The 26,152-nt window shown below is 37.4% G+C and overlaps 2 protein-coding genes across 2 annotated transcripts; both read right to left on the bottom strand.

Annotated features, from left to right (window-relative positions):
- Positions 1-18,364: 18,364 nt before the first annotated feature.
- On the bottom strand, positions 18,365-20,925 carry LOC128503564 (G2/M phase-specific E3 ubiquitin-protein ligase-like). The gene is made up of 5 exons (XM_053473687.1): positions 20,666-20,925; positions 20,400-20,578; positions 20,074-20,246; positions 19,120-19,334; positions 18,365-18,701 (listed from the first exon to the last, which is right to left on the bottom strand). The coding sequence occupies exons 1-5, from the start codon at positions 20,916-20,918 to the stop codon at positions 18,451-18,453; spliced, it is 1,071 nt and encodes a 356-aa protein (XP_053329662.1). The 5' UTR covers positions 20,919-20,925; the 3' UTR covers positions 18,365-18,450.
- Positions 20,926-21,018: 93 nt separating this feature from the next.
- On the bottom strand, positions 21,019-22,873 carry LOC128503571 (uncharacterized). Its single transcript, XM_053473696.1, has 4 exons — positions 22,793-22,873; positions 22,475-22,699; positions 22,222-22,357; positions 21,019-21,672 (listed from the first exon to the last, which is right to left on the bottom strand). The coding sequence occupies exons 2-4, from the start codon at positions 22,600-22,602 to the stop codon at positions 21,148-21,150; spliced, it is 789 nt and encodes a 262-aa protein (XP_053329671.1). The 5' UTR covers positions 22,603-22,699; positions 22,793-22,873; the 3' UTR covers positions 21,019-21,147.
- Positions 22,874-26,152: the final 3,279 nt, after the last annotated feature.

The following is a 26,152-nucleotide window of genomic DNA, read 5'->3' on the forward strand; positions in this document are numbered from 1 at the left end:
TGCCAAGACAAATTTCTTGACCTTTTAGGTCCAATTACAAAGATTTTGGACTTATCGGAAGAAGCCATTTCTTCTGGCAAACCCATAGATGTAAACATACTTAAAGGTTGGGCCCAAAGGACGGTATGTCTTTTGGGTAACACTAATGCCGCCTTTTGTGCAGAGCGGAGACGCTCTATCCTTATGAGACTTGATCCTCAACTCATACACTTGGCTAGTACTGAATCAAAATCTAATGAAGGTTTACTCTTTGGTAGTTCCTTCATTAAGGAAATAAGTAAATACGTAAGCATATTTTCTTCACTTGATAAAGCTCAAACTTCTCTGAAAAAAGTGTTTCAACATAGAGTTTTTGGCAGGGCTGGGAGAGGAAAGGGCCGCTTTCCCAGCCGCCAATTCCAAGACAGAAAATACTACAAAGGCCCTACCCATTCCGAAAGACCCTCCTACACTCCAACAAACACTTTTCAACCCACACCCTTCTTTCCCTCACGAGGACGCCCTTGGAGGGCCAGAGGTCACAGAGGCTACCCCAGATCCAGACCTCCTACAGGTGAGTGCTCTAATTCCACTTTTTTCCCACATTCCCTTAGGGGGAAGGCTCACACATTTTTTCCACAATTGGACTATGATTACGTCAGATACCTGGATTCTAAACACCATCTCAGGGTATCGGATAGAGTTTGTCTCCCCTCCTATAAAACTAACAAAACCTCAACCTATTATATTTTCAAAAATAGATCAAAATCTAATAAGAATAAAAATCAAAGAATTACATTCCAAGGGAGCAATTTGTCCAATCCCACCTCAATACCCTGGGTTTCTGAGCAACCTATTTTTAGTAAAAAAGAAGGACGGAGGTTACAGACCCGTCATAAATTTGAAAACCCTCAATAATTATGTCAGATATCAGCACTTCAAAATGGAAAGGATCTTTTAAGAGACCTTTTAATTCAAGGGGATTGGTTGGTCACAATAGGTCTCAAAGAAGGATCTCACAGTCCCAATTCATCCTTCTCAACCCTATCTACAATTCTGTTGGGAAAATCAAACTTGGCAATTTACCAGTCTACCGTTCGGCCTTTCTTCAGCACCATGGTGCTTTATGAAACTCATGAAACCGGTAGTGGCCACTCTAAGAAGTCGAGGGGTTCGTCTTATAATTTATTTAGACGTTATTCTCTTAATGGCCCAATCATTACCACTCATTCATCTACATATGCAATGGACAGTATCGTTACGAACCCCAGATTTTTAATCAATCTCCAAAAATCAGTTTTAACCCCAGGAAAGACTATAGAATTTCAAGGTTTTATAATAGACACCCAATCGGCTCTTCTCAGTCTCCCTTCCAGGAAACTAAAAACAATTCGAATGGAGATTCACTCCATACTAAACAAACAATTAGTTTTCTTAAGGACAATTGCTTGTGTTGTAGGTCTATTTTCAACCTCAATACAGGCCATTTTCCCAGCCCCTCTGCATTACAGAGCCCTTCAACGTCTCAAAACCCTACATTTAAGAGACGGTTTAAGTTACTCAGACGAGATACCCCTCAATTCAGACACCAAGGAAGAACATCTTTGGTGGCTACAACACATCCAAGCCTGGAATGGAAAAAACATTTTCAACTCCTTACCAGACCTAATTATAGAATCCAACGCGAGTCTATCAGGATGGGGTGCTTGCTGTGGACCTTTTTCCACAGGTGGCAAATGGCCCATAAAAGAATCCCATCTCCATATCAATTGCTTGGAGCTCCTGGCGGGGTGTTTCGCTCTCAAGAGTTTTGCGAAAAACAAATCGCATTGCTGCATTCTTTTACGGATGGACAATGTGTCTGCTGTGCAATATGTCAATCGATTGGGAGGTACGAGATCAAAACTTCTAGCCAACATTGCGAAAAACTTTTGGCATTTTTGTCTGGACAGGGATATTGTTTTGAGAGCGGAATATCTCCCAGGACTCTCCAATTCCATAGCGGATTGGAATTCCAGATTTTTGGTAGATATCAGCGATTGGAATCTGAATCCCTTGATTTTCCAACAAATCCTTTCTATTTGGGGCCCTCTTCATATAGACCTATTCGCCTCGCGTTTAAATCGCCAACTTCCTCAATTTTTCAGTTGGCGCCCCGATCCCGAAGCACTGGGAGTAGATGCTTTTCTTCAAACTTGGCCAACCATGACCCTATATGCATTCCCTCCATTTGCTCTCATCCCGAGAGTCCTGATTCATACAATAGCCATGAAATCAACTCTAGTTTTAATAACCCCACGATGGCCCACTCAAACTTGGTTCCCTCAACTCCTAGGGATGACCATAGACTTCCCCCGTATTCTATTCATGCATCTATCTCCCATATCTTAAATTTTCTCTCTTTCTCTTTTGATGAAGGAAAGGCATATCGTACAATAAATGTTTATCGTTCTGCTATTTCTTCTAATCATTCACTGATTGATTCTATCCCTGTAGGTAAACACCCCCTAATTTGCAAATTAATGAAAGGAATTCGCTTCAAGAGGCCCCCTCTTCACAAATATCAATCTACTTGGGATGTTAGTGTTCTTCTAAACCTTATCATCTCATGGGGAGATAATGACCCATTAACCTTAAAATTACTTTCATTTAAACTTACAGTTTTACCATGTCTTATATCTTTTAAGAGAGTTTCTGACGTAAAAGCACTAGACATATCCCGTAGACACTATTCTCTTCAAGGGGTTCATTTTTCTATATCTAGACGTACAAAAACAAATTTACAAACAGTTTTTTTACCCTGCATTTCCTCACCATAATAACTTGTGTGTAGTTCGCTGCTTAAAAACATATTAATGAAAAACTATTAATCTTAGAACCTAATCTTCTCAATTACTCATTTCCTATTGTAAACCATACTTACCCGTATCTTCTCCTACTTTAGCTAGATGGGTTAGACAAACTATGAACTTAGCAGGCATTGATACCAAGAAGTTTGGCGCCCATTCAACTAGAGGAGCCATGTCCACCAAAGTTCTTTAAGCAGGAGGTTCCCTATCGGATATTCTTAAAGCAGCCAATTGGTCATCTGAATCAACATTTAAAACCTTTTATTTTAGACCTGAATCTCATGTGTCTATGTCTATTCTTTAGAAATATGATACTTAAAGTAATGAACGTATTTTACAGATCTTAGCTTTAAACTTGCATAATATGAAGCCTCCTGTCTGCCATAAAATTGGAGATTTTCCTAACCTTGGTGATGGAAAATATGGATTTTATTAAAGACAGGAGGCGAATATTATCCCACCCAATTAACCCAACCCTTATTCATTTCCTATAGTTTAATGGACGACAACAGAAGTTTTTCCAGGTTCAAGATCCAACCTACCTGAGTTTCGATGTTCTTCTGATTACAGTTTTTTCCTACTTCAACCATATCACATCAAAGAAAGAGGAAGTGAAAGAGGACTCCAGATGTTATATTACCTTGGCTACATGCTGATTGGTTACTAGTTACCTGTTACACACCTGACTAATTAAAAAACTTTTACTTTTCTTTGTTAACTCTTGCTGCTATGAGTAGTAAAGAAAGATTTAATGCATAATATTCACCTCCTGTCTTTAATAAAATCCATATTTTCCATCACCAAGGTTAGGAAAATCTCCAATTAAATAACAGTTCCAACTATTAGAGGGGAAGAACTTGTAGCAAAGAAGGAGAAATACGGTCTAAAGTTTCCACTCTTTCATTCCTAACTGTTGAAGCATTGTCATGCCCCTCTCACCCTTACCTTCTCTCCTCTGCGGTCCTCCTTTACTGCATGCCATCCAAAAGCTCCGCTTAAACCTAAAGTTTCAGCAAACCCCAGGGAGGACTTCCAGGTGTTGCCCAAGCATCAACACAATGCAGTACACCTGTAGCAGGGTGGTAACACCTGTAATCCCTATTAAGCATCCACCAATGAAGGCCACATACAACAGTAATGAACCAGGTGCTATGGATTTACCCCTGCCTGGTAACCAATCCAGTAGGGAGCTTGTTCAGCACAGGGGAGGAGTAGATACCTGCAGCACTATAAAAACCCCTCCACCTGTGAACACTTTACTCCAGTGTTCCAGAACTTTGGTTCCTGTATGTCCGTGGACTTCAGCTTCCTGTTCGCCTCTGCTCGTTCTGCTACAGACCCTCTATTGGATTCTTCGTTACCTGACCTTTGGCTTCCCTATTGGACTACCCCGTTTGCCTGTTACCTGACCCTTGCCTGGACTACCGTTTATTCTGATCGCCGCCTGCCCTTGACCTATTGCTTATTTACTGACACTGCTTTAGACAACCCTCTGCTCTTACGTTCCCAGCCCAATCCTTACAAGCATATACATTTGTAAGACCAACAGGGCCGGACTGGCCCACCGGGATACCGGGAAATTTCCCGGTGGGCCGGAAGGTCCGTGGGCTGGGCGGCCATGAAGACAGCCGCTGAGCTGCCCCCCAGGCTGCCCGAAATCTAATCAATGCGGCCGCTGGGTGCTGATGCAGTCGGCCGGCATCAGCACCCAGCAGCCGTGTGCGATGACCGTCTAGTGATGGGAGCAGTGTGAGGGGTGAAAGCTCCGCCCCCTCGCACTGACCTTTCACCCCTCACGCTTATATCCCCCTATATGCCACTCTGTCCCATGATATGCCTTTTAACCCCCTATATGCCAGAGTTGCATATAGGGGTATAAGGCATTTCTGGATGCAGAGTGACATATAGGGGGTCAAAAGGCATATCTGGAGGCAGAGTGGCATAAAGGGGGTTAAAAGGTATATCATGGGGCAGAGGAGCATATAGGAGGGTATAAAGCATATCGGGGAGGCAGAGTGGCATATAGGGGGCATAAGGCTTTTCTGGAGGCAGAGTGCCCCATGATATGCCTTTTAACCCCCTTCATCCCACTCTGCCTCCAGAAATGCCTTATACCCCCTATATGCCACTCTGTCCCATGATATGCCTTTTAACCCCCTATATGGCAGAGTGGCATATAGGGGGTTAGAAGGCATATCATGGGACAGAGTGGCATATAGGGGGTATAAGGCATTTCTGGAGGCAGAGTGGCATATAGGGGGTTAGAAGGCATATCAGGGGGCAGAGTGGCAAGCCTGGGGGCAGAGGTGCATAACTCGGGGGTAGGTTGTCAAATGAAAGGAAATAAAAACCAAACATGTCTCAATCATAGCTTTTATTAAATATGGAAAAAAATAGTCTACATGAATTAATAAAGAAATAAAAGTTTCTTACCAGAATATCGTGAAGAATAATGTGATCAGTGTTTTGTTCCACTGAATAAAATGGAACTCTTTCATCTAAAAATGTTCGCAGTAGTAAATGTTTTGATCCCATTATGTGTAATGTATTTCATTTATTAGGGCCTTTTAACACTTTTGCTTTCTGGCATTTTAATACAAATAATGAGATAAAAAGAATGGCACATAGTGTGAGTCGGGTGTGTATAAGGGGTGCGTGTGGGTATAAGAGCTTCACCGTGATATAAACTATATGGGGCTGGTCTCCAAATTTTTCCAGGGCTGCTTTTCAGTCCCAGTCCGGCCCTGAAGACCAACATCAAAACCTTTAAAAACAACATCAATTAAAATTGCTCTCCCGTGAGCAATTTCAATGATAGAATTTAAAACCACATTTTTATTCTTAAAAAGGATTCCAACCCTAGCAACTTTATTATCATTTGGCCCGGACCAGTCCTTCTTTAACTGTCCACAAAACAGTCCATGATCTATTGCACACTCCTGTAAGAAAATGATGTCCACATTTAGAGTCTGTAAATATGCAAACAAAGCAGCCCTTCTGGCAGTGTGTTTTATCAGCGTCCCTCTCACCTTCAGCGTCCAAAACTTCTACCCGAAACAGCCTGTTCCTTCATCTGATTGCTTGGCATTACTGATCCCACTGCAACCAGCACAGCAGGATCATCCAGTGGCGGCATCACCATCACAGGCTCCTTTGGGTCAACCATAGAGGAGGGCTTACTTGGACCTGGATCTAATTTCCCATGAGGTCCAGCAGCCATATCTGCCCAGGACCGCCCGGGTTGGTGGGACAGTCCTTATATACATGGTCTGGCTTGCCACATCCGTTGCACAACTTGGACTTATCACAGCTAGCGGTGAGCTGGCCCCATTCTCCACAGTTCCTGCATAGGGGCCTAGGGTGGGCTGTGCAGGTCGCGTGAGTGTGCCCATAGCCCCCACACCTCCTACACAGGAATGGCATCCCTGGGTAGAAACAGTATCCTCTGTTGCTACTGATGGAGAAACTCTGGGGGGATTCCACCGACCTCTTCCTTGGGCACAAGGAACCTCCTCTTACTGTTCCAAATCCCCATCTCATTCCGTACCTTCTGTGGGTTAGATATCTTGTTACAATAGCGATACAGCCAGGCTATGATAGTTTCAAAAGACACATATGGGTTCATCCAATCTGGGGTCATCTTTCTTTCCTCTGAGGTTCTCATAGATGTTGTGACACACACCGATGTTCTGTAGTGTTACTGTATACGTACCTTTAACTTGGCCTTGCAGGCAGTAGATGTCCAAGTGTTTTAGCACCTCCTGTACAACATACTTTGTTCCTTTCTCTTTCTTCTCTCTCTCTCAGGAACTTCAATCTTGATCGAATTTTTAAGTCTCCTGTCCAAAATTGATGGTTGCAGGTACGTTCACCAGGACAACAAAAATTACTCAGGCTTAAGGTAGGCAGCCTGCTGCCTTAAATAACTGTTAACACAAACAGTAATCAGGGCCCAAACACACAGCTACAGCGGAAGTCCAGAGTAGCATGCAGAAGTAGACCGGCTGCTCCCTCTTGACACCAGGGAGTCTGGCGCACGGGGGACATGTCTAGGGATACATCGGTAAGGCAGGGGGGCATAAGGCATATCAGGGGGCAGATTGGCAAATAGGGTGGAATAAGGCATATCTGGAGGGCAGAGTGAAATATGAGGGTATACGGCATATCAGGGAGGGCAAAGTGGCATATCAAGGAGGCAGAGTGGCATATAGGGGGGTATAAGCTATATTAGGGAGGCTAAATGGCATATCAGGGAGGCAGAATGGCATATAGGGAGTATAAGGCATATCTGGGGGCAAAGTAGCAACCCATGGGGCAGATGTGCATAACTGGGGTGCATGTTGGTAAATAAAAGGAAATAAGAACAAAAATGCATTTTTCTCAATCATAGCTTTTTTTTCTAAATTAATATTCAAATTTTGGGGGGGTTGTCTTATAATCAGTGTCGTCTTATAATCAAGCAAATACGATAAATACAGAGTCAAAGCTAACAGAGTGAAATCCTGACAACCAGACAGGGTGCACATGCTGACCCCTGTCCACTGCCAAAATCAGTCCTACAATAGGCAGGGAGCAATGGAAGAATGAGGCATAGTCTTATGAATCACGTTTTCTTTTACATCACGTGAATGGCCGGGTGCGTGTGTCAACCACTTATCTGCAGAACACATGGCACCAGGATGGCTCCATGGAGGGCCGACCTCACAAATTACTGCACCTAAAGCACCTTTAGCAGCAAACTATGAGGTGCCGTTAGGGACATTATTTCAGGTTTTTTTCCCTTGTATTTCATATAGTGAAACGCATATATCATATACTGAAACGCATATATCATATACTGAAACGCATATGTCATATACTGAAACGCATATGTCATATACTGAAACGCATACAACATATACTGAAACGCATATGTCATATACTGAAACGCATACAACATATACTGAAACGCATATATCATATACTGAAACGCATATATCATATACTGAAACGCATATATCATATACTGAAACGCATATATCATATACTGAAATTTTCCATATATCATATACTGAAACGCATATATCATATACTGAAAGGCATATATCATATACTGAAATTTTCCATATATCATATACTGAAATGTATATATCATATAGTGAAACGCATATATCATATACTGAAATTTTCCATATACCATATAGTGAAACAGATGGAGTGAAATTTGTATATATATATACTGAAAAACGCTTATATCATATAGTGAAACAGATGGAGTGAAATTTGTATATATATATACTGAAAAACGCTTATATCATATAGTGAAACAGATGGAGTGAAATTTGTATATATATATACTGAAAAACGCTTATATCATATAATGAAACAGATGGAGTGAAATTTGTATATATATATACTGAAAAACGCATATATCATATAGTAAAACAGATGGAATGAAATTTGTTTATATCATATAGTGAAACAGATGGAGTGAAATTTGTATATATATATACTGAAAAACGCATATATCATATAGTAAAACAGATGGAATGAAATTTGTTTATATCATATAGTGAAACAGATGGAGTGAAATTTGTATATATATATACTGAAACTGGTCATCAGTCACATGATCATGACCCTGACAGGTTGACTCCGCCTCCTTGAGCTCATTCTGAACTTGCTGGCAAGCAGTGTGGACCTCTATTGATATAATATACATTTCAAACTGGGTAAGTCTGCTCTGATTTATATATTTTATTGAAAATTTTTAATGATTAAACAATTTATGTGGTTCCATTTTTATAAAGTGGCAATTATTTTGCTTAGTTGAATGGGTATTTTTTTTCTAGCTTTTGACCCAAGTGCTTTTTTTCTACCATGTGCTATTAAAAATGTATTTCAGCTCATTGTTTACTTGTTTAGATGACTTACTTTGAAATGTTTTGTTTAAAATACCTTTATTTCTGTTTTAAGAGTTATTGTTTTGGTACTTTAATAAATGGGAGTTGTTCTAAAACTGTTATTTTTCTCATTGGTTTTGTACATTTGAGCACCTTGGTTTAATTTCTGCATTTTGAAATGTATATTATATACATTTATGTTAGTATATGTAAAATGGTTTACCATGGTGCAGTTAGTTTAATTCCTAATGCTTGTTCAAGATGGCTGCCTGTTTCTTGTTTCAAATGTTTAGGCTTACACTCACTTTAGATTTATTTGTTTTAGATCATTTTAATGGGTTAAATTTGCAATTTGTGTTGAATGTTGTTTTGTAGTTTTTTTTTTTAGAAAAACCTTAAAACTTATTGCAGTGCAGGCTAGGGATATCTGCCTACTGCAACTCATTGATAAGAGGTTATTTTGGGTATGTGGGACTCATATGGGATTTTGTTTGTATTACATGTGGTTTGGAGGCTTCTGTTGTGGGATCTTTTTTTGAGGGGGCAGAGTTGGGGTTGTTATTTTGATATGTAGAGTGGTTAGGCTAATAGGAGGTGAGTAAGGTTTTTTTGGAAGAGGTGTTCGTTTTCTTTAGGTTGGAGGGGGATGTTCAATGAGCTGGGGGGTTATTCTTAGATGATGTTACACTCTGTTGTGTGTATAAATGGCAATTATATGGTCTGGGATTTTAATGCTGTCATGTGAGTTTTTGGATGGGGGTTCTGGGTGAGATGGGGGCTTGCTTGTTTTAATCTTTTTGGGGCATGTGGGATTAATGTTGGAATTATTGTGATTTTTGGGGCTCGTGGGGTTACATGTGGATGTGTTGCCTTGAGATGGTCTGTTGTGGGATTAATTGTTTTGGGGATGGAGGCGCTTGTTTTTTTAAGGTGTATAATGTGTATGATAACATGAGTGTTTTTTTTATCAGCCCAGGTTTTTTTACATTTCATTATGTTTTTTTCATTAAAAAGGGGGGTGTAATGTGGGTTTGATTTTTTTGTTTGTTAAAAATTGAACGACTTGGCTGGCAAATTGTGGGATTAATAATAAACTTTGGGGTCAACATTTTTGGACATTGGATGTTATTGAGCCCTTCTTGTTATGTTGCTTTTTTAATTCTCTTTTTCTTTTCAGGCTCAGTGTGGGATTTTTTTCCGATTTTTGGAACATTTACAAAATTCTAGACACATTGAATATTATTTCTAAAAGGTATGTGGTGCATTAATTAACCATCACTGATTCATTACAGAAAACAAAACAGTACACACAGTTGGATATAGGGACCAACAGGGGGGACATGAAGAGGGACATACAAACACAGGGACATGGAGGAACACGCTATAAAAACACATGCACACACAAAGATAGCTACACAATACAAACTTTATGATAAACAGGTGGACACAGAAGGAGATTCACGTAGGGACACTATACAAACATGGGGAAACTGGAATACATAGAGGGACACAAAACAAAAATAACACACAAGGGACACATAGACAAAATTAGCAATACATATACACAGGGGCCTAATATAATTATAGGGGTAAACAGAAGGATGCACACAAGGAAACAATACAAACATATTGGGAAACGCACAGAAGGATACACAGAAGTCATACAAGCATAGGAGCACATACATAGAGACGCATGGGAGGACACATTATGAACACATATAAAGGGACATACGCAGCAAGACAATACAGACATGTATGCATGAGGACACAAATGTAGGACACATATAGGTATTAAATATACGTTTAATAGGTGTTTATAATTGAGACCTTGTGATGTTTCATTGTTTAAAGTGTTTTTTCCCCACCAGGATCATTGTGATGTTTTTTTAATTCCTTAATTTTTATATTTTGACAGTCTTTCAAATACTTTGAAGATTAATTTTAAAAGGTATGTAGTGCATTACTAAACCTCATTTTGATTTAGACACCAAGACACATGCATAAAGACACAATGCAAATATAGGGATTAGTTGTTTTGGGGATGGCATTTGGTATTGATGGCATTGCTTGAAATTGAGACATTCTTGTGTTGTGTTTTTTTTAATTTTCTTTTCCTTTTCAGGATCTGCGTGGGATCTGTTTTTGCAGACTTTTGGAACATTTAATAAATTCATTGAAATTGAAGATTATTTCTAAAAGGTATGTGGTGCATTAACCATTCCTTAAAGGTACAGAACACAAAACATAGGGGCACATGTACATAGTGAAATACAGAGGTACACTATAAATATAGGGTGACACACAAACAAAAATAAGGACATGGGCGGACACAATATAAATATAAAGACACACAGGGGCACATAAACATAGGGGCCCACAGACGAACAAAATAAAAACATAGGAACACAGAGTCACAGATATATACAGGGAGACACTCATAGGGACACATAGAGAGCAATACAAACAGGAACACACAGGGTTACATGGTGGGATTCATTTGCATATCAACATAAAGGTAATGTCATAGACATGAGGTACCACACACATGTTTAAAACCTTTTCCTAATTCATGCATTTACTTTTTTCGTTGTTTTTGAAGATTTTACAGTTTGGTCACCCTCCATGTCCATGTGTGTACCTTCTTGAGCTCAGTTTACCCCCCACATCTTACAGTGTATTTTACGTAAAATATTTGAATATTGTAATTGATAACCTCTTATTTATTTATTTTTTTAAAGCTATTTTAAAGACGACCATCAATAACCAATGGACACCGGCATCTGATGTTTTAAAAATGTTTTTGTTCATTTATATTTGTTTCTTCCATTTTATTACATTTGTTAATTCAACAGATGATATTTTGGAATTCTTATTAGAGTTAAAACAATGCTTGTCTGCTGTACAAATACATGCTTTCTCAAATGATTGCAACATTATTGAAAATCTAAGTAGGAAGTTAGAAGATTACTTAAGAATTTTAAGTGCGTTATTGTTTGCTTGCACTCTGTGTGATAATTCAATTCAGATATCTGAACTATGTTCTATATTAGAAGAATTGTATAATTTAATTTATCAATCATTTAATTTGTTATGGGCTCAAATCTCACCTATTGGAGACCAACATTTCTCAGCTCCTAACTTGGTAGTGACTGGCAGGCGGGGACGTCCAAGATATGATATAAACGTGGAACATATTTCTGCTTGTTTAAATCTTGGTTTTCGTTGGCAAACAATTTCTAGATGTTTTGGTGTGAGCCGTCGGACTTTGTATCGTCATAGGCAAAGAATTGGATTTTTAAGACCGCGATTCTCAAATATTACTGATTGTGAACTTCAAAATCTCATATATGAAATTCTCAACACTACTCCAAATGCAGGAGAAGTCTATATAATTGGTAGCTTAAATGCAAGACAAACTCGTGTTCAAAGGTGGAGAGTTCGGCAGTGTTTAATGTTTATTGACCCGGTTGGAAGAGCAATCAGGAGAAGATCAGCTATCCGCAGAAGAGTTTATAATGTATTGTGTTCTAATCAATTATGGTAAATGTATTTTAAGAGTTTACTATTTTACAATAATTACATTATTTCATAATTAGCTAAAAAATTGTAAATATATGATATATAAATTACATAATTATGTATTTGTTAATGGTCTATAAATTGTCTCAATTATTATCTTTATTAACATGTTTTTCTTTTTTAGTATGGTGACAGCACATGAAGACACTCCTTACATTTGTGAATTAGGTTCATCACCCTCAGAGAGGAAGTACACAACCACAAGCTTTCAGCTCCTCCACTTCCAACTGCCGCTTCCTCCCGGAGTTTCGTTTTGTGTTCTACCTTCTCACAGAGAGGATGTTCGCTGTTAAAGCATTTTTAAAAAAAATATTTTTATTTAATCTATTCTTTTTTTCCCTGTATAGAGAGAACCTAAATTACCTAAAACCCTCATCTTAATAATCGATAAAATCGATTCTACTAATCGATAATGAAATTTGTTGGCAACGATTTTCATTATCGATTATTATTGATTTCATCGATTAGTTGTTACAGCCCTACTCTTGTACGATTACATGGATGAGCAAGCCGCAGGATCCTATTGAGTAAAGCATTGGTGAGAAATCCATAACCACCACTGTGATAGTACATGTGAATGGCCAAATATATATAGGAAGTCCTGCTCTGTCTTTTTTTGCTTAGTCTGATATTTAGCATTTGACATTTTCTGTTAAGAATTTATACATCTGATGCATTTATTCTCTCATTGTGGCGCAGGATTGGTTTAACTGTATCTAATAGCCTTGATTAATAAACTTGCCTCCTCCGTTTACATGTAGTCTTTAGAAGGCATTGTGCCTTCTCTTCATCAGAAGTGATTGAGGCACCTCAATTTTTCATTCATTAGTAATGAAAGCTTTTATCAATTTTCTTTTTCAGTAATTATCGTCTGAGTCATTTTTTGGTTCTCTACACCAGGTGTGCTCTGGGCACTTTTCCGTTTTTACCCTTTTCAATTTTTTGGGACATTCTCTATTCTTTGTTTTGCCATAAAGTTGTACAGGTTGATGTTCCTCCACGTTGCCCAACCATTGTGGCTTCATGAGTCTTGTCTTATCTTGAGCATTAATTTCACAAATGCACAGATTGAGATTTACAGATAAATCAATTATTTTCTGTGTGGTGACAGTACACAAAGTACCAACCATCTTTACTCTTTTTATTTTGTCACTCCTTCAGTCTTGTAAATACATGAACTGGGCTCAAGGGAGAAGTGGCGTAGCTAAAAGTTGTGGGTGTGTTCTCCATCACAGTGTGGGGTGAAACTAATTCACAAATGTGCTGTCATTCTACTGAAATAATTTTTGGTAAGTATAATTCCATTTTTTAATCATTATTTAATGCTTTTTTTTCCAGGCATATTGATAGCAATCATAAACTTGTTTCCTGGAGATTCGTCATCCACGGCTGCATTGATGGATATAGTCGTGCAATTATTTATCTAAAATGTTTAGACAACAACAGAGGCAATAGTGTTCTTTCTTTGTTTGAAGATGGAGTTACAAGATTTGGTTTACCCTCAAGAGTACGAAGTGATCATGGAGTTGAAAATATTGAAGTAGCCAGATTTATGTTACAAAGAAGAGGCATTAACCGTGGAACTTTTATTACTGGACGTAGTGTACATAATCAAAGAATTGAAAGATTATGGGCTGAATTGAATAGAGTAGTATTGTATTATTATCGTTCTTTATTTATTTTTTTAGAGAACTCATATTTGCTAGATGCACTTAATGAAGTACATCTTTTTTGTTTACATTATGTTTATTTACCCAGAATCCAGCGTTCAGTAAATGAATTTATTAACCAATGGAATAACCATGGGTTATCAACTGAAAATGGATTTTCACCTCTTCAGTTATGGCATACTGGTTTACAGTTAAATATTGGAAATGAAAGTTTGTTTAGTTCTCTTAATCATATACATGGTTTTAATGACCTTGGAGTATATGATTCTGGCCCATTACCCAATATTCAGACAAATAATAACGTTGTTGTTCCTGAAAATGTATTCAGTATTACTGAAGAACAGCATAATGCTATTCATCAAATAAATCCTCTTAATAATGATGGAAATCATGGAATTAACATATATCAAGATATTTGTAGTATTCTAAATGAGGTATAATTTTTTTTCACTCTGGGACTCCTTCACTACTTGACACGTACATGTATGTACACAGTCACATGCCCTACATCTGTGAGATAATTTTTTTTTTATTAAAACCAGATCAAAGGTTACATCTCTAAAATGTTTTCAAAGTCATGCCCTATATATTCAGTACATCTGTGGTTACAAAGGGCAATGTAATAGGATGAAGTACAGCATACATCTGTAAAGTGTGGTATTACAATTGTACAGACGAAAATAAAATGGTACAATCACTGCATTCTAGAAGTACCTCAATTTTAGAGTTGCATGTATAGCATGAGAGTCCGCAAAGGAAAGACCATAAATGTGTAAAAAAACATAGAACTAAACATAAAGATGAGTGCCGCAACCCCTCCTACAAACCAATGGTTAAATGATTTGTCATAAAAGAAATGTGTCATGTGCAATTGCATATGTCAGAGGGCCACCTCCTTACTCGGACAGGAATTAGGGCAACCAAGGGGTATCTCGAGTTAAGTCAAGGGGTGCAGGAACCCTGTGAAATTCGGGGAGGAAATCCACTCCTTCCACCAGAACCATCAATGCTCGTATACAGGAGCTTTACCCCTTGAGGTCCAAATCAGTTCTTCCATGTATCGTATATATTATTTCAAAAGCGGGGAATAACCTCTTTAGCGGCGCTGAGGACATAGTAAATCACAGAGTTTTTATATTGACTATAGGGCAGGTCACTGTAGTACAATAAAGCAGCTGCCGGAGTCCGTTTATAAGACAGGTCACCTATTTCTCTAAGAACCCGTTCAATTAACACCTAGAAAGGTGTAACCATGGGGCAGTCCCACCAGATGTGGAGAAAGGTACCAGGTCCCGCCAAACACCTCCAGCACACATCGGGAACCTGTGACAGGAAGCGATGTAAGTCGTGCGGGACATGGTACCACCTAACTAATAGTTTGTATGAGGCCTCTTGAATTTTGCTCGCTATCGCCCCCTTATATATTGATTTAATAATGTTTTCCCAGATCGCGTCAGTGAAAATATTAGGGAGGTCGGTTCCCCACATGGCTAAGAAATAGGGTTTAGAGACAGAGCGTGAGGACAGTAGAACGGCATATATCTGGGACATGAGGTGGGCTGGTTCACGCTTAGATGAGCACAGTAATTCAAACCCCATCAGAGGTTTATGATACTTTACATCTCGTGGTAGGGAGGTCACAAAGTGTACAAGCTGTGCGTAGAAAAAGGATTCCTGAACCTGAGGGGCTGGGGAATCTAACAGAAGGGTAGACATGGTGCATCTATAGGGCGCCAGAAGGTAGGGGGGACATCTTTGCCCTTATTCGAGATTTACATCCCGGTTGAAACACAGGGTTATCTGACAATGGGAGCAAAGGGGAGGGGGAAGAGGTCAGGAGCCCCTTGGACATATATTTCCTTAGTATCTTGACCGTAGGGGTTATAGTAAGGTGTTTCACGGGAGGGTCAAGTCTATGTAGGTCCGGCAACCAGGGAAAAACATGGATGGGCTGAGACAAGTTATCCTCTTTCACCGTTACCCGCTGCTTGGGGACGCGTACTGACCATTCTACGACTCTACGCAGATGAGCTGCGTGAAGTAGAGTTCCATATCAGGGATCCCCAAACCATGGCCTGGGGAGTGATCACCGATTATCGAGGTTCCAATACTGGAAGAGTAAAGCATGGGCAGGTGATAGTGGGAAAGAAAGATCGAATCTATTCTGGTGTATCTAGCATGTCGTGGGGAGAAGAAGGTGTAGTCCCTAGTGGATGCGTGCTGGTCCGCCAAGCGTCTTCCATTTGCATACTGTGTAATGCGCGTTTAACCCTGGTGATATGAGAGTAGGGGATGTGCGATAGGCCAATCTATTCTGGGGTCCAAAACCATATTAAAATCACCTCCTAGGACTGCGATCCCCTCCTGAAAATCGGCCAGTTTACGCAAAGCAGACACAAGGAAGCTGGTTTGGTTACGATTTGGCGCATATATACAAGCCAAGGTGGTTTTATAAGAGGTGATATATCCCTTCACAAAAATACATCTTCCCTCCTCGTCTCTCCAGGTATCCAGGAGTTGAAAAGGTAGGGACCTGTGCAGAAAATTTGCCACACCCTTCGTTTTGGACTCATGAGAGCTCGAGAAGAAGGTAGAGGGGTAATATTTGGAAGAGCAGCTAGATGCACTGCCCTTTTTGAAATGCGTTTCCTGTAGAAATGCGATCTTAGTTTTGGTGGATCGTAGAAAGCAAAACAGCTTGGACCACTGCTCAGGTTTATTGAGCCCCCTGACATTCAAAGTCGTTATTTTAACAGTGTTGGGATACATATTTAGACACCTGGAGAGACCAAAGGGGTGGAGACGAGGCGGCACACATCAAAACAATAGAAAACAGAAAATGAAACATAAAACTAGTATCATAAACAATCCCAAGTAACTTGCCTAAGCCTGGTTCAGGGGGAACTGGAAAAACAGGAGAGCCATCTTTCCCGACATTCAGGATATGCCTATCACCTGGGTCTCAAAGGACCTGGGCAGTCGGCTCAGGGGGTAAATGTGTGCATACAAGTTGAAACACAAAAAGAAAATGTGTGGCGTGTAGAAACTGGTGGATGGAATAAGAAAACAAAACAAAAAAAAGACGGACCCACCGCTATATTAAGTAGGTACGACCTTAAAAACAAGATTGCAGGAACTGAACCATAAAAAGAAAACGAAAACATAGGCGTGTTAATAAAAAGTGTATGTAATGAAAATATGTCAGAATGCATCTGACTGCTAGGGATATTCTCGAGTGAAGTGACCTACAGCTGGACCTGAAGAGGACCAAAAAAGCAAATAGCAAACATCTCCAAAGACAGAAGCTGGAGGAAGCTACCAAAGATCCTAAATATATTAGGAAATGAAAGGGCGAATGTGTGTATGCAAGAAGCCCCTAATTCTGCTTATCTTAGGCAGTAGTGTGGTAACGAGTTGTAGTAGGAGGGCATAAGAAAAAATAGTGAAGCAGTAGAGGGTACCAAATATCTCAGTGTGGAGTGTATATGAGTAGTGCATACATTTTGGTTGTAGGTATCTGATCTGATCCGAAGAAGTTGAAGAACATCCTCCCCTCCAGCGAAGTCGTGGACATGTTAGGCGTGGGATCTTAACTGATAACTGATCTTTATACAAGTTATTACCATATTTTTTATTTTCCTTATCAGCATGAAGATGACATTGTGGTCCTGGGTTATTGTTACCACTCGCATGTTGTATTTTATCTGGCTATCTAGCTCTAGTTCCTGTTTACTGTTATGTCTCAATTGATATTGGATTTTTTTCAGATTTGTTTGAGCATTGAAATTGTTCATATAGTTTATTATAAAGAAAAAGGAGGCGTTTCAGGATGTATGCTGTTCTATTGATATGGAGAGGAGTATACACGGGAAGTTATGTCATTTGACTGAAGTTTTTGTTGTCTCTCTTTGCTGCTGAACGAAATAAAGAAAGATATACATAATACTTGCCTCTGTGTCTTTATAATTCATTGCTTTAAAAGGATCATACATATAGTTGCACATTAATAACAAATGCAACACTAACTTTACATATGCATCCATATTACTCTGCAAAATGGTATATGAACACAAAACAAGTGGAAAGAGCAGGTTACATTAAGGTTAGATGTTAAAAGAAATTGCTAGAATATCTAGACACAACATGTGTTCAAAATCCTCCCAATGTTACAGAATGTGTGTACTGGTCGACTGGAGACGGAGCCTGCATAGGCAGATATCACTGGTTGCCCAGGTTAGTCTGAAAGTTTCATTTTTCTTTCATAGTATAGTTAGTACTGTGTGTGAACATTGAGTTATATAAAACAAAACAGCTGTGAAATTTTCCCTCTTAAGAGGAAATAAACTTTTTTTTTTAAACGATAAACAGTATAGGGATAAATAGCATAATTCATAAAACAGCCTCACACAGCTGCATCTCTAAATCACAGTGTAGTCATTAAGGTGTTAAAAGAAGTTAGAAGAAGTTGTGCCTCTTTAACAATAAAAATAATCATTGCCTACCAAAGCCTTGCGTATTAATAATGGCAAAGTCCATATTGGACTTGAAATTACAAAAAGTTGAATGTATTGGAAGCTTCAAACAATTGATGCATGTGTTTGCAAGTGGAAGCAAACATTCTTCATTGGTTGCAGAATGTAGAAATTCAATACTTGGAGCAGGTTCAAAACCCAAAGGAGGCACACAATCAGCACCTGTTGCAAATACCAAAATTCCACCCAAAGTTGCTGAAGTTTGCCGCTCTGCATATAAAAAAAAAACAAAAACACATTTTAAGTCTGAAATATATATAATTATATATTTATCATATTGTCCTGATTATAGACTGCAGCCTATAATCTGCACAATAAATTTAAGATAAAATAATATGCCTCGAGCTCCGGTGGCAGAGCGGCCCATCTTCTAATGCGGTCCCCTAGGGAATGAAAGTGCAGCAAGTTTGTTCATGGTGGGAAGACGTTAGAAGGTGGACCGTTCTACCACCGGATCTCTGGTGGTAGGAATAAATAAATAAATACAAAAAATATTTCAGAAATCTAACAATTTAAAAAAGGCATCATTAATTACCTAAACGTTATTCATATTCATACATAAAAACAAATCAAAATTATTTTTAAAATCTAACATTGAAACAATAAACAGTACTATAAATGTTATTACCTTCTACATCTTGAAGAAAATCTCTCCAGTAGCTCACGATTCTTTGTTCAACTAAAAATGCGTTGCTTCCTTTTTGTGAAAAACGAATTTGGAATAGATTATCTATAACATCAGCAGTAAGAGGCAATGGTTTATGACAGAACAATGGCAAAAATAAATTTGGATGAAGCTTAATTTGTTGAAGTATGCCTAAAGTTTCCAATCCTTTCAACAAGCTGAAATAGATACAAAATAAAAATATTATTTTTTTTAAACGCAAATGAAACTGTTTCTCAAGTACCTGGAAACCATACCCTTCAATATTTATCATGCCCATATACACATACTGTATTTGCTCAATGATAAGACCACCCAAAATATTAATATTTAGGAAAAACAATAAAGTCTGAATATAAGACTACCCCATAGGAAAAAGCGTTTCACTAGTAAATATTAATTCACATGTAAATAGTTTTTTCATATTTAATAAAAACTATGATTTTTATTTCCTTTTATTTGCCACCCTGTCCCCCCAGTCTTGAAAACCTGCCTCGCAGTTATGCACATCTTTCCCCAAGACTTGTCACTCTTTCCCCCATTAAGCTTAAGGCCAAACTTCTTTCATTAAGGTAAAAGGGAGACTTTTTCCAACTCGGCTACTTTGGCCTTAAGTCTGAAATTCCCCCTTCAATTCCTTGAAATGAATTCCTTTTCATTAATAAAGCCAACATTCTTTCACAAAAACAAAACTTGTTTTAGATTTTTAGGACATGTCATTTTAAACTTTCACTATGGCAAAGAGCTATAAACGAACCATGGTGTGCATGATGTGTCTTACTATCCAACAAATAAACTACCTTGGTTTTGATTAGTTATGTTTAAAATTACATGTATTAAGAACATACAAATAAACAGGATAATTATTTTAATTTAAAAATGTAAAACTAAATTTATTATACTTTAACATATGCTTACCTTTCGAATGGGCCTCTAACTCGATGAATTACATTGAACATTAGTAAATCTTTTACTAACCAGTTCTTATCATTTAGGACTTTCACTGTCCTTAAACAGCCAGCATTTGTTAAAAAATCTAGATTTTCATTAATCAAAGTCTTCAGTTCTTCAATAGTAGAACAATCTGCAAACTGTTTATATGAAATAAGAGACCATTAGACAATAAAATAGAACAACTCATATAATGGTATATAATATATATTAAAATGTATCAATTTATTTAACTTAAGTTATAAAAATAATAAATCAAATTTAATTGGAAAAAAATATGTTTCAAAATTTACCTTTTTAATTTTTGATGCAATTTCAAAATCACAAACATCATCCAAAGACGGTTGAATTGTTTCTGGACCATATGCAATACTTTTGAATAACATCTCAGAAAAAAAACCAGAAGGACCACCATGAACCAACGAAATTGAAATAAATCTTCCAGTATCAAAATAACAGTTTTCACGGATTCCTAAAAAATATGTAATTTCAATATAAGTATTGAAGATCAAATTAATAATCTACAGGTTACTATATTATGGGTTGTTTTTTCAGTTACCTCTAGAATCCAGACTGAGATTTTTGGAAGAATCAGATCCTTCAAAAAGACTCGATTTCGAGATGTAGCTCATCAGGAGTCTAAAAAACTCTCTCCTGGGACCGCCCAGATCCACTGCTTCTTCAATTTTACCCGAGTCATCTGAAAACTTAACTGAAATGTTGTTGTTTGGACAAAATGAACTTCTTCTCACACCTCTTACAGCACCTTCCCATACATTATTTCGATTAATATTGAACTTTGAGGTATTCATTTTATTTATTTTTTGGGAGATATCTTGTAGAATTTCAGCAGCAGAGCGTTGTTCAGTTATGTCCACACTGTAAAAAAAACAGATAAAAATATTTTTTTTATAATATTGTAAATGTAAAATTATAGAATTAGAGCTTTATCAATGAGAAGATCAAAAATTAAATAAAAAATATGCCTTAAAGAAATAAATTAACAATATAAATTGATTAGTACATGTTCAAATATAAAACTTACTTGTATTGATCCTGAAGACTTGACTGAATTGCCAAATTAATATCATCAGAGATATCTGACTGCGTATCTGATTCTAAACACTCCACGTATTGATTATAAATAAAATGTGGGGATAAAGTAAAATCATCAGATCTTTCATTTGCAATTTGTAAAGATGTCATTGATGAATCAAATTGTTTGACATTCTTCAACTGTGTAGTGTCTGAAGATTTTTGAGCCATTTCACTAATGTAATTGTCAAGGGGTAGTGATACACAAGAGCTGCTTGGAATTTCATAGTACGCATTCAAAAGAGAAGTATTGCAATTTTCATCAAAATTTGAAGCCAATGCAAAACTGGATGATTCTGTGTCCTTTTGTATAAGATTTTCCCCTGTTGCTGTAAAATTACTTGGAAATGTATTGATTGATTCACCGTGTTCCTTAGCAATGTGTCTTGGATTATTATTTGAATCATCAACATCAGAAAAAATGTCAGAATTATCTATATTAGATGCGTCAGTATTTTCAAGTATTTCCTCCTAAAATGAATCATTTTAAAAAAAATATATTAATATAAATAAAAGACCGTCCACAAATATACAACTGATGCAAAGAAATATAAAAACAAAACAACAATATACTAGAAAAAAGACAGACTAAAAAAATTGAGGCTCTAAAGTATAGTGAACTTAGTGGCATTCTATAAATGTGTCCATCCACACACACAGAAAAGGAAGAAGAAAGTTGATGGATGCAGAAGCCACATGTCATTAGCTAACAACCACACACAGTTTATAATTTGGGTACGGGATATAGGCATCCCAAAGAATATCCTCCTAAAAAATGAATGAAAAATACAAGAAAAATACCCTGGAAGCAGGGATCTACCTGCAGCAGTTCAAAGTACAACTAAATATGGGAGGTACCTTGTAATGACTGACAAGGGAACAGGCAGTCCATTGAACTATTAAAATAATCTATGTAGAGAATAAACTGGAGCAGTTTCATCAAAATATGCCATAACACGAACAGAATAGGGGTAATTATTTTCAAATAACTAAAATAAATATGAAAACACAAATACTCACAAATAATTGTCTAGATGGCCTCAAATATATAGATTTTTGATGGTAGACTTTATGTATCATTAATGCTGTCAATTCTTTATCATCAGTCAGATTAGGAATGACCAGTTTATTACCACAAGGCATTAAGAACTGTAAACTGCAAAACCAAAATAAAAAACATGAAAGGGGAAAAAAGACTATGAAGTATCAGGATTTATAAAATTCAAAGAACTTACAAAGCAAATAAATTTACTTATATTAAATTAAAACGTACCTTACATCATCAGGAATTTTACAACCAAATGATTGGCGTATTTTTTCAAGAACCGTTCTGTTATCCCAGTCCTTATTAAACTCAAAAGCACTTAAAATATGCCCCCTTTCATAGAGGATATGTTTCATTCCCTGCTTCACTACAGTTGCACTATCAGGGCCATCTAATAAAATCAAATCCTTGTTGAAAACTGGGAAAACTTTGTTGGTGGTAGGGATTTTGCACCTATAAATGAAAAGATTCAATAATCATAGACTTTAAAAGCTAATATATAAAAGAAATAAAGCAAGTTTTCCACTAATGTATGAGCTACATTACCTTTTATTGTTTACATTTGAATTCCAACTTCCCAAATTTTTTCTAAGGAAATATCTTGTGCCTTGATGAACATTAGTAGATTGTCTTGATGGCCTAAAAAGACTACTTAACTCTGCAGAAGTTGAACTATGTGCAGTAGCTTGAGATGGCCTTTGCCTATCAAGTACCGTATTTAAAACATCCTGCAAATCAGATCTCTCCAAAAGTTCACCAACCAAACCTTCGGCCTTCGCTAAATCCATCTGAAATGTAAATTTAAAATACATTTTTCAGGGTAAAAGCAATATTTAATTATTCCATTAATTCCAAATGTAAGCCATCTAGGTCAAAGGTAGAAAACATTACCAATTCACACTTATACTCTAACTTACAAATTGCCAATCACTCAGTCACACACTGAAGCACTGACTTACACTTTACAACTCACTCAGGGATGTACAATGTCAATCCCTGATGCACACTGATTTTTACTCTGCCACTTATACGCGATTACTCCTTAATGCACATGGTGACACTATACGGTCAACCCAATATACTCCGAATTGGATTTAGGTGGGGCGCTTTAGCTAAATTTCACAAATATCTGAAATTTAGCTACTCAATATCACTGCATTCGGGTCCGAATCGGCAGTTCAGAAACCAAAGCATCAGAGGCATTCGGGCCATTTTCTTTATAAAAAGCATACAATTTTGGCTACCTGATATGTGCTGAAAGTGCTCCATATTCAGGAAATATTCACAAAATTCACCCATTTCAATTCTCATGATCTGATCATGAGAATTGAATGGAAAAGTGTTAAAGTAAACCTATTTTAAACACAAATATTTATATACTATTGTAATTTATGAATTTTATATACTGTAAGTACACACACACACACATTTGTTATAATGCGTATAATACAAAGTTATTATTGTTTATTAATATTCATTAATTTTTTTTTACTACAGGTGCACAAACTCCAGTAACTGATCCCTGCCGAAGCTGCTGATTTGTCCACATTCATGCACATATTGCTATATAAGGCATATCAAGGTGCATGGTGGCATAAAGGGGCTATAAGACATATCAGGGGGGACACAGTGGCATATAGGGGGTAAAAGGCATATCAGGGGACTCGAGTGGCATATAGGAGGTATAAGGGATATCAGGGGGCACAGTGGCATCTGGCATATAGGAGGGTATAAGGCATATATGGGGGCAGAGTAGCATATAGGAGGTATAAGGCATTTCTGGGGCAGAGTGGCAAGCTGGGGATGAGATGTGCATAACTAGGGGCAGGTTGGCAAATACAATACCTATAAACAAGAGGCATTTTTCTCATAGTTTTTATTAAATATGTAAACTTTTTTCATGAATTTATATTTACTAGTAAAACTGTTTTTGGAATTTTGGTAAAACTTTAAGAAATAATGTGTTTTGCAACATAAAAATGTAGCTTTAATTATTATGTCAGTAATATAAGAAGGCGAATAGAGAAATGCCATTGTAATAGAGATAAAAGTGTTAGAACATCTTAATGTAAATTATGTTTTTATTTTAAATAAACGAAAAATTGGCATATTTTTTTTTTTTATCCAATTAATCGGATTGCAGCCCTAGATCTTACCCAACAAACCACTTCATTTTCATTATGATCTGCTCTTGGCTGGTTCCCTGGCTGTCCTCACTGCAGAGTGGTTACTTGCTGGGTAACTGCTCTGCACAATAATGCTAAATCTCAGGACTTTGTGTGTCCATATATTTGCATTGTGTCTTTATGCATGTGTCTTGGTGTCTAAATCAAAATGAGGTTTAGTAATGCACTACATACCTTTTAAAATTAATCTTCAAAGTATTTGAAAGACTGTCAAAATATAAAAATTAAGGAATTAAAAAAACATCACAATGATCCTGGTGGGGAAAAAACACTTTAAACAATGAAACATCACAAGGTCTCAATTATAAACACCTATTAAACGTATATTTAATACCTATATGTGTCCTACATTTGTGTCCTCATGCATACATGTTTGTATTGTCTTGCTGCGTATGTCCCTTTATATGTGTTCATAATGTGTCCTCCCATGCGTCTCTATGTATGTGCTCCTATGCTTGTATGACTTCTGTGTATCCTTCTGTGCGTTTCCCAATATGTTTGTATTGTTTCCTTGTGTGCATCCTTCTGTTTACCCCTATAATTATATTAGGCCCCTGTGTATATGTATTGCTAATTTTGTCTATGTGTCCCTTGTGTGTTATTTTTGTTTTGTGTCCCTCTATGTATTCCAGTTTCCCCATGTTTGTATAGTGTCCCTACGTGAATCTCCTTCTGTGTCCACCTGTTTATCATAAAGTTTGTATTGTGTAGCTATCTTTGTGTGTGCATGTGTTTTTATAGCGTGTTCCTCCATGTCCCTGTGTTTGTATGTCCCTCTTCATGTCCCCCCTGTTGGTCCCTATATCCAACTGTGTGTACTGTTTTGTTTTCTGTAATGAATCAGTGATGGTTAATTAATGCACCACATACCTTTTAGAAATAATATTCAATGTGTCTAGAATTTTGTAAATGTTCCAAAAATCGGAAAAAAATCCCACACTGAGCCTGAAAAGAAAAAGAGAATTAAAAAAGCAACATAACAAGAAGGGCTCAATAACATCCAATGTCCAAAAATGTTGACCCCAAAGTTTATTATTAATCCCACAATTTGCCAGCCAAGTCGTTCAATTTTTAACAAACAAAAAAATCAAACCCACATTACACCCCCCTTTTTAATGAAAAAAACATAATGAAATGTAAAAAAACCTGGGCTGATAAAAAAAACACTCATGTTATCATACACATTATACACCTTAAAAAAACAAGCTCCTCCATCCCCAAAACAATTAATCCCACAACAGACCATCTCAAGGCAACACATCCACATGTAACCCCACGAGCCCCAAAAATCACAATAATTCCAACATTAATCCCACATGCCCCAAAAAGATTAAAACAAGCAAGCCCCCATCTCACCCAGAACCCCCATCCAAAAACTCACATGACAGCATTAAAATCCCAGACCATATAATTGCCATTTATACACACAACAGAGTGTAACATCATCTAAGAATAACCCCCCAGCTCATTGAACATCCCCCTCCAACCTAAAGAAAACGAACACCTCTTCCAAAAAAACCTTACTCACCTCCTATTAGCCTAACCACTCTACATATCAAAATAACAACCCCAACTCTGCCCCCTCAAAAAAAGATCCCACAACAGAAGCCTCCAAACCACATGTAATACAAACAAAATCCCATATGAGTCCCACATACCCAAAATAACCTCTTATCAATGAGTTGCAGTAGGCAGATATCCCTAGCCTGCACTGCAATAA

Source organism: Spea bombifrons, chromosome 8 (genome assembly GCF_027358695.1).
Source record: "Spea bombifrons isolate aSpeBom1 chromosome 8, aSpeBom1.2.pri, whole genome shotgun sequence".
Taxonomy (NCBI): domain Eukaryota; kingdom Metazoa; phylum Chordata; class Amphibia; order Anura; family Pelobatidae; genus Spea; species Spea bombifrons.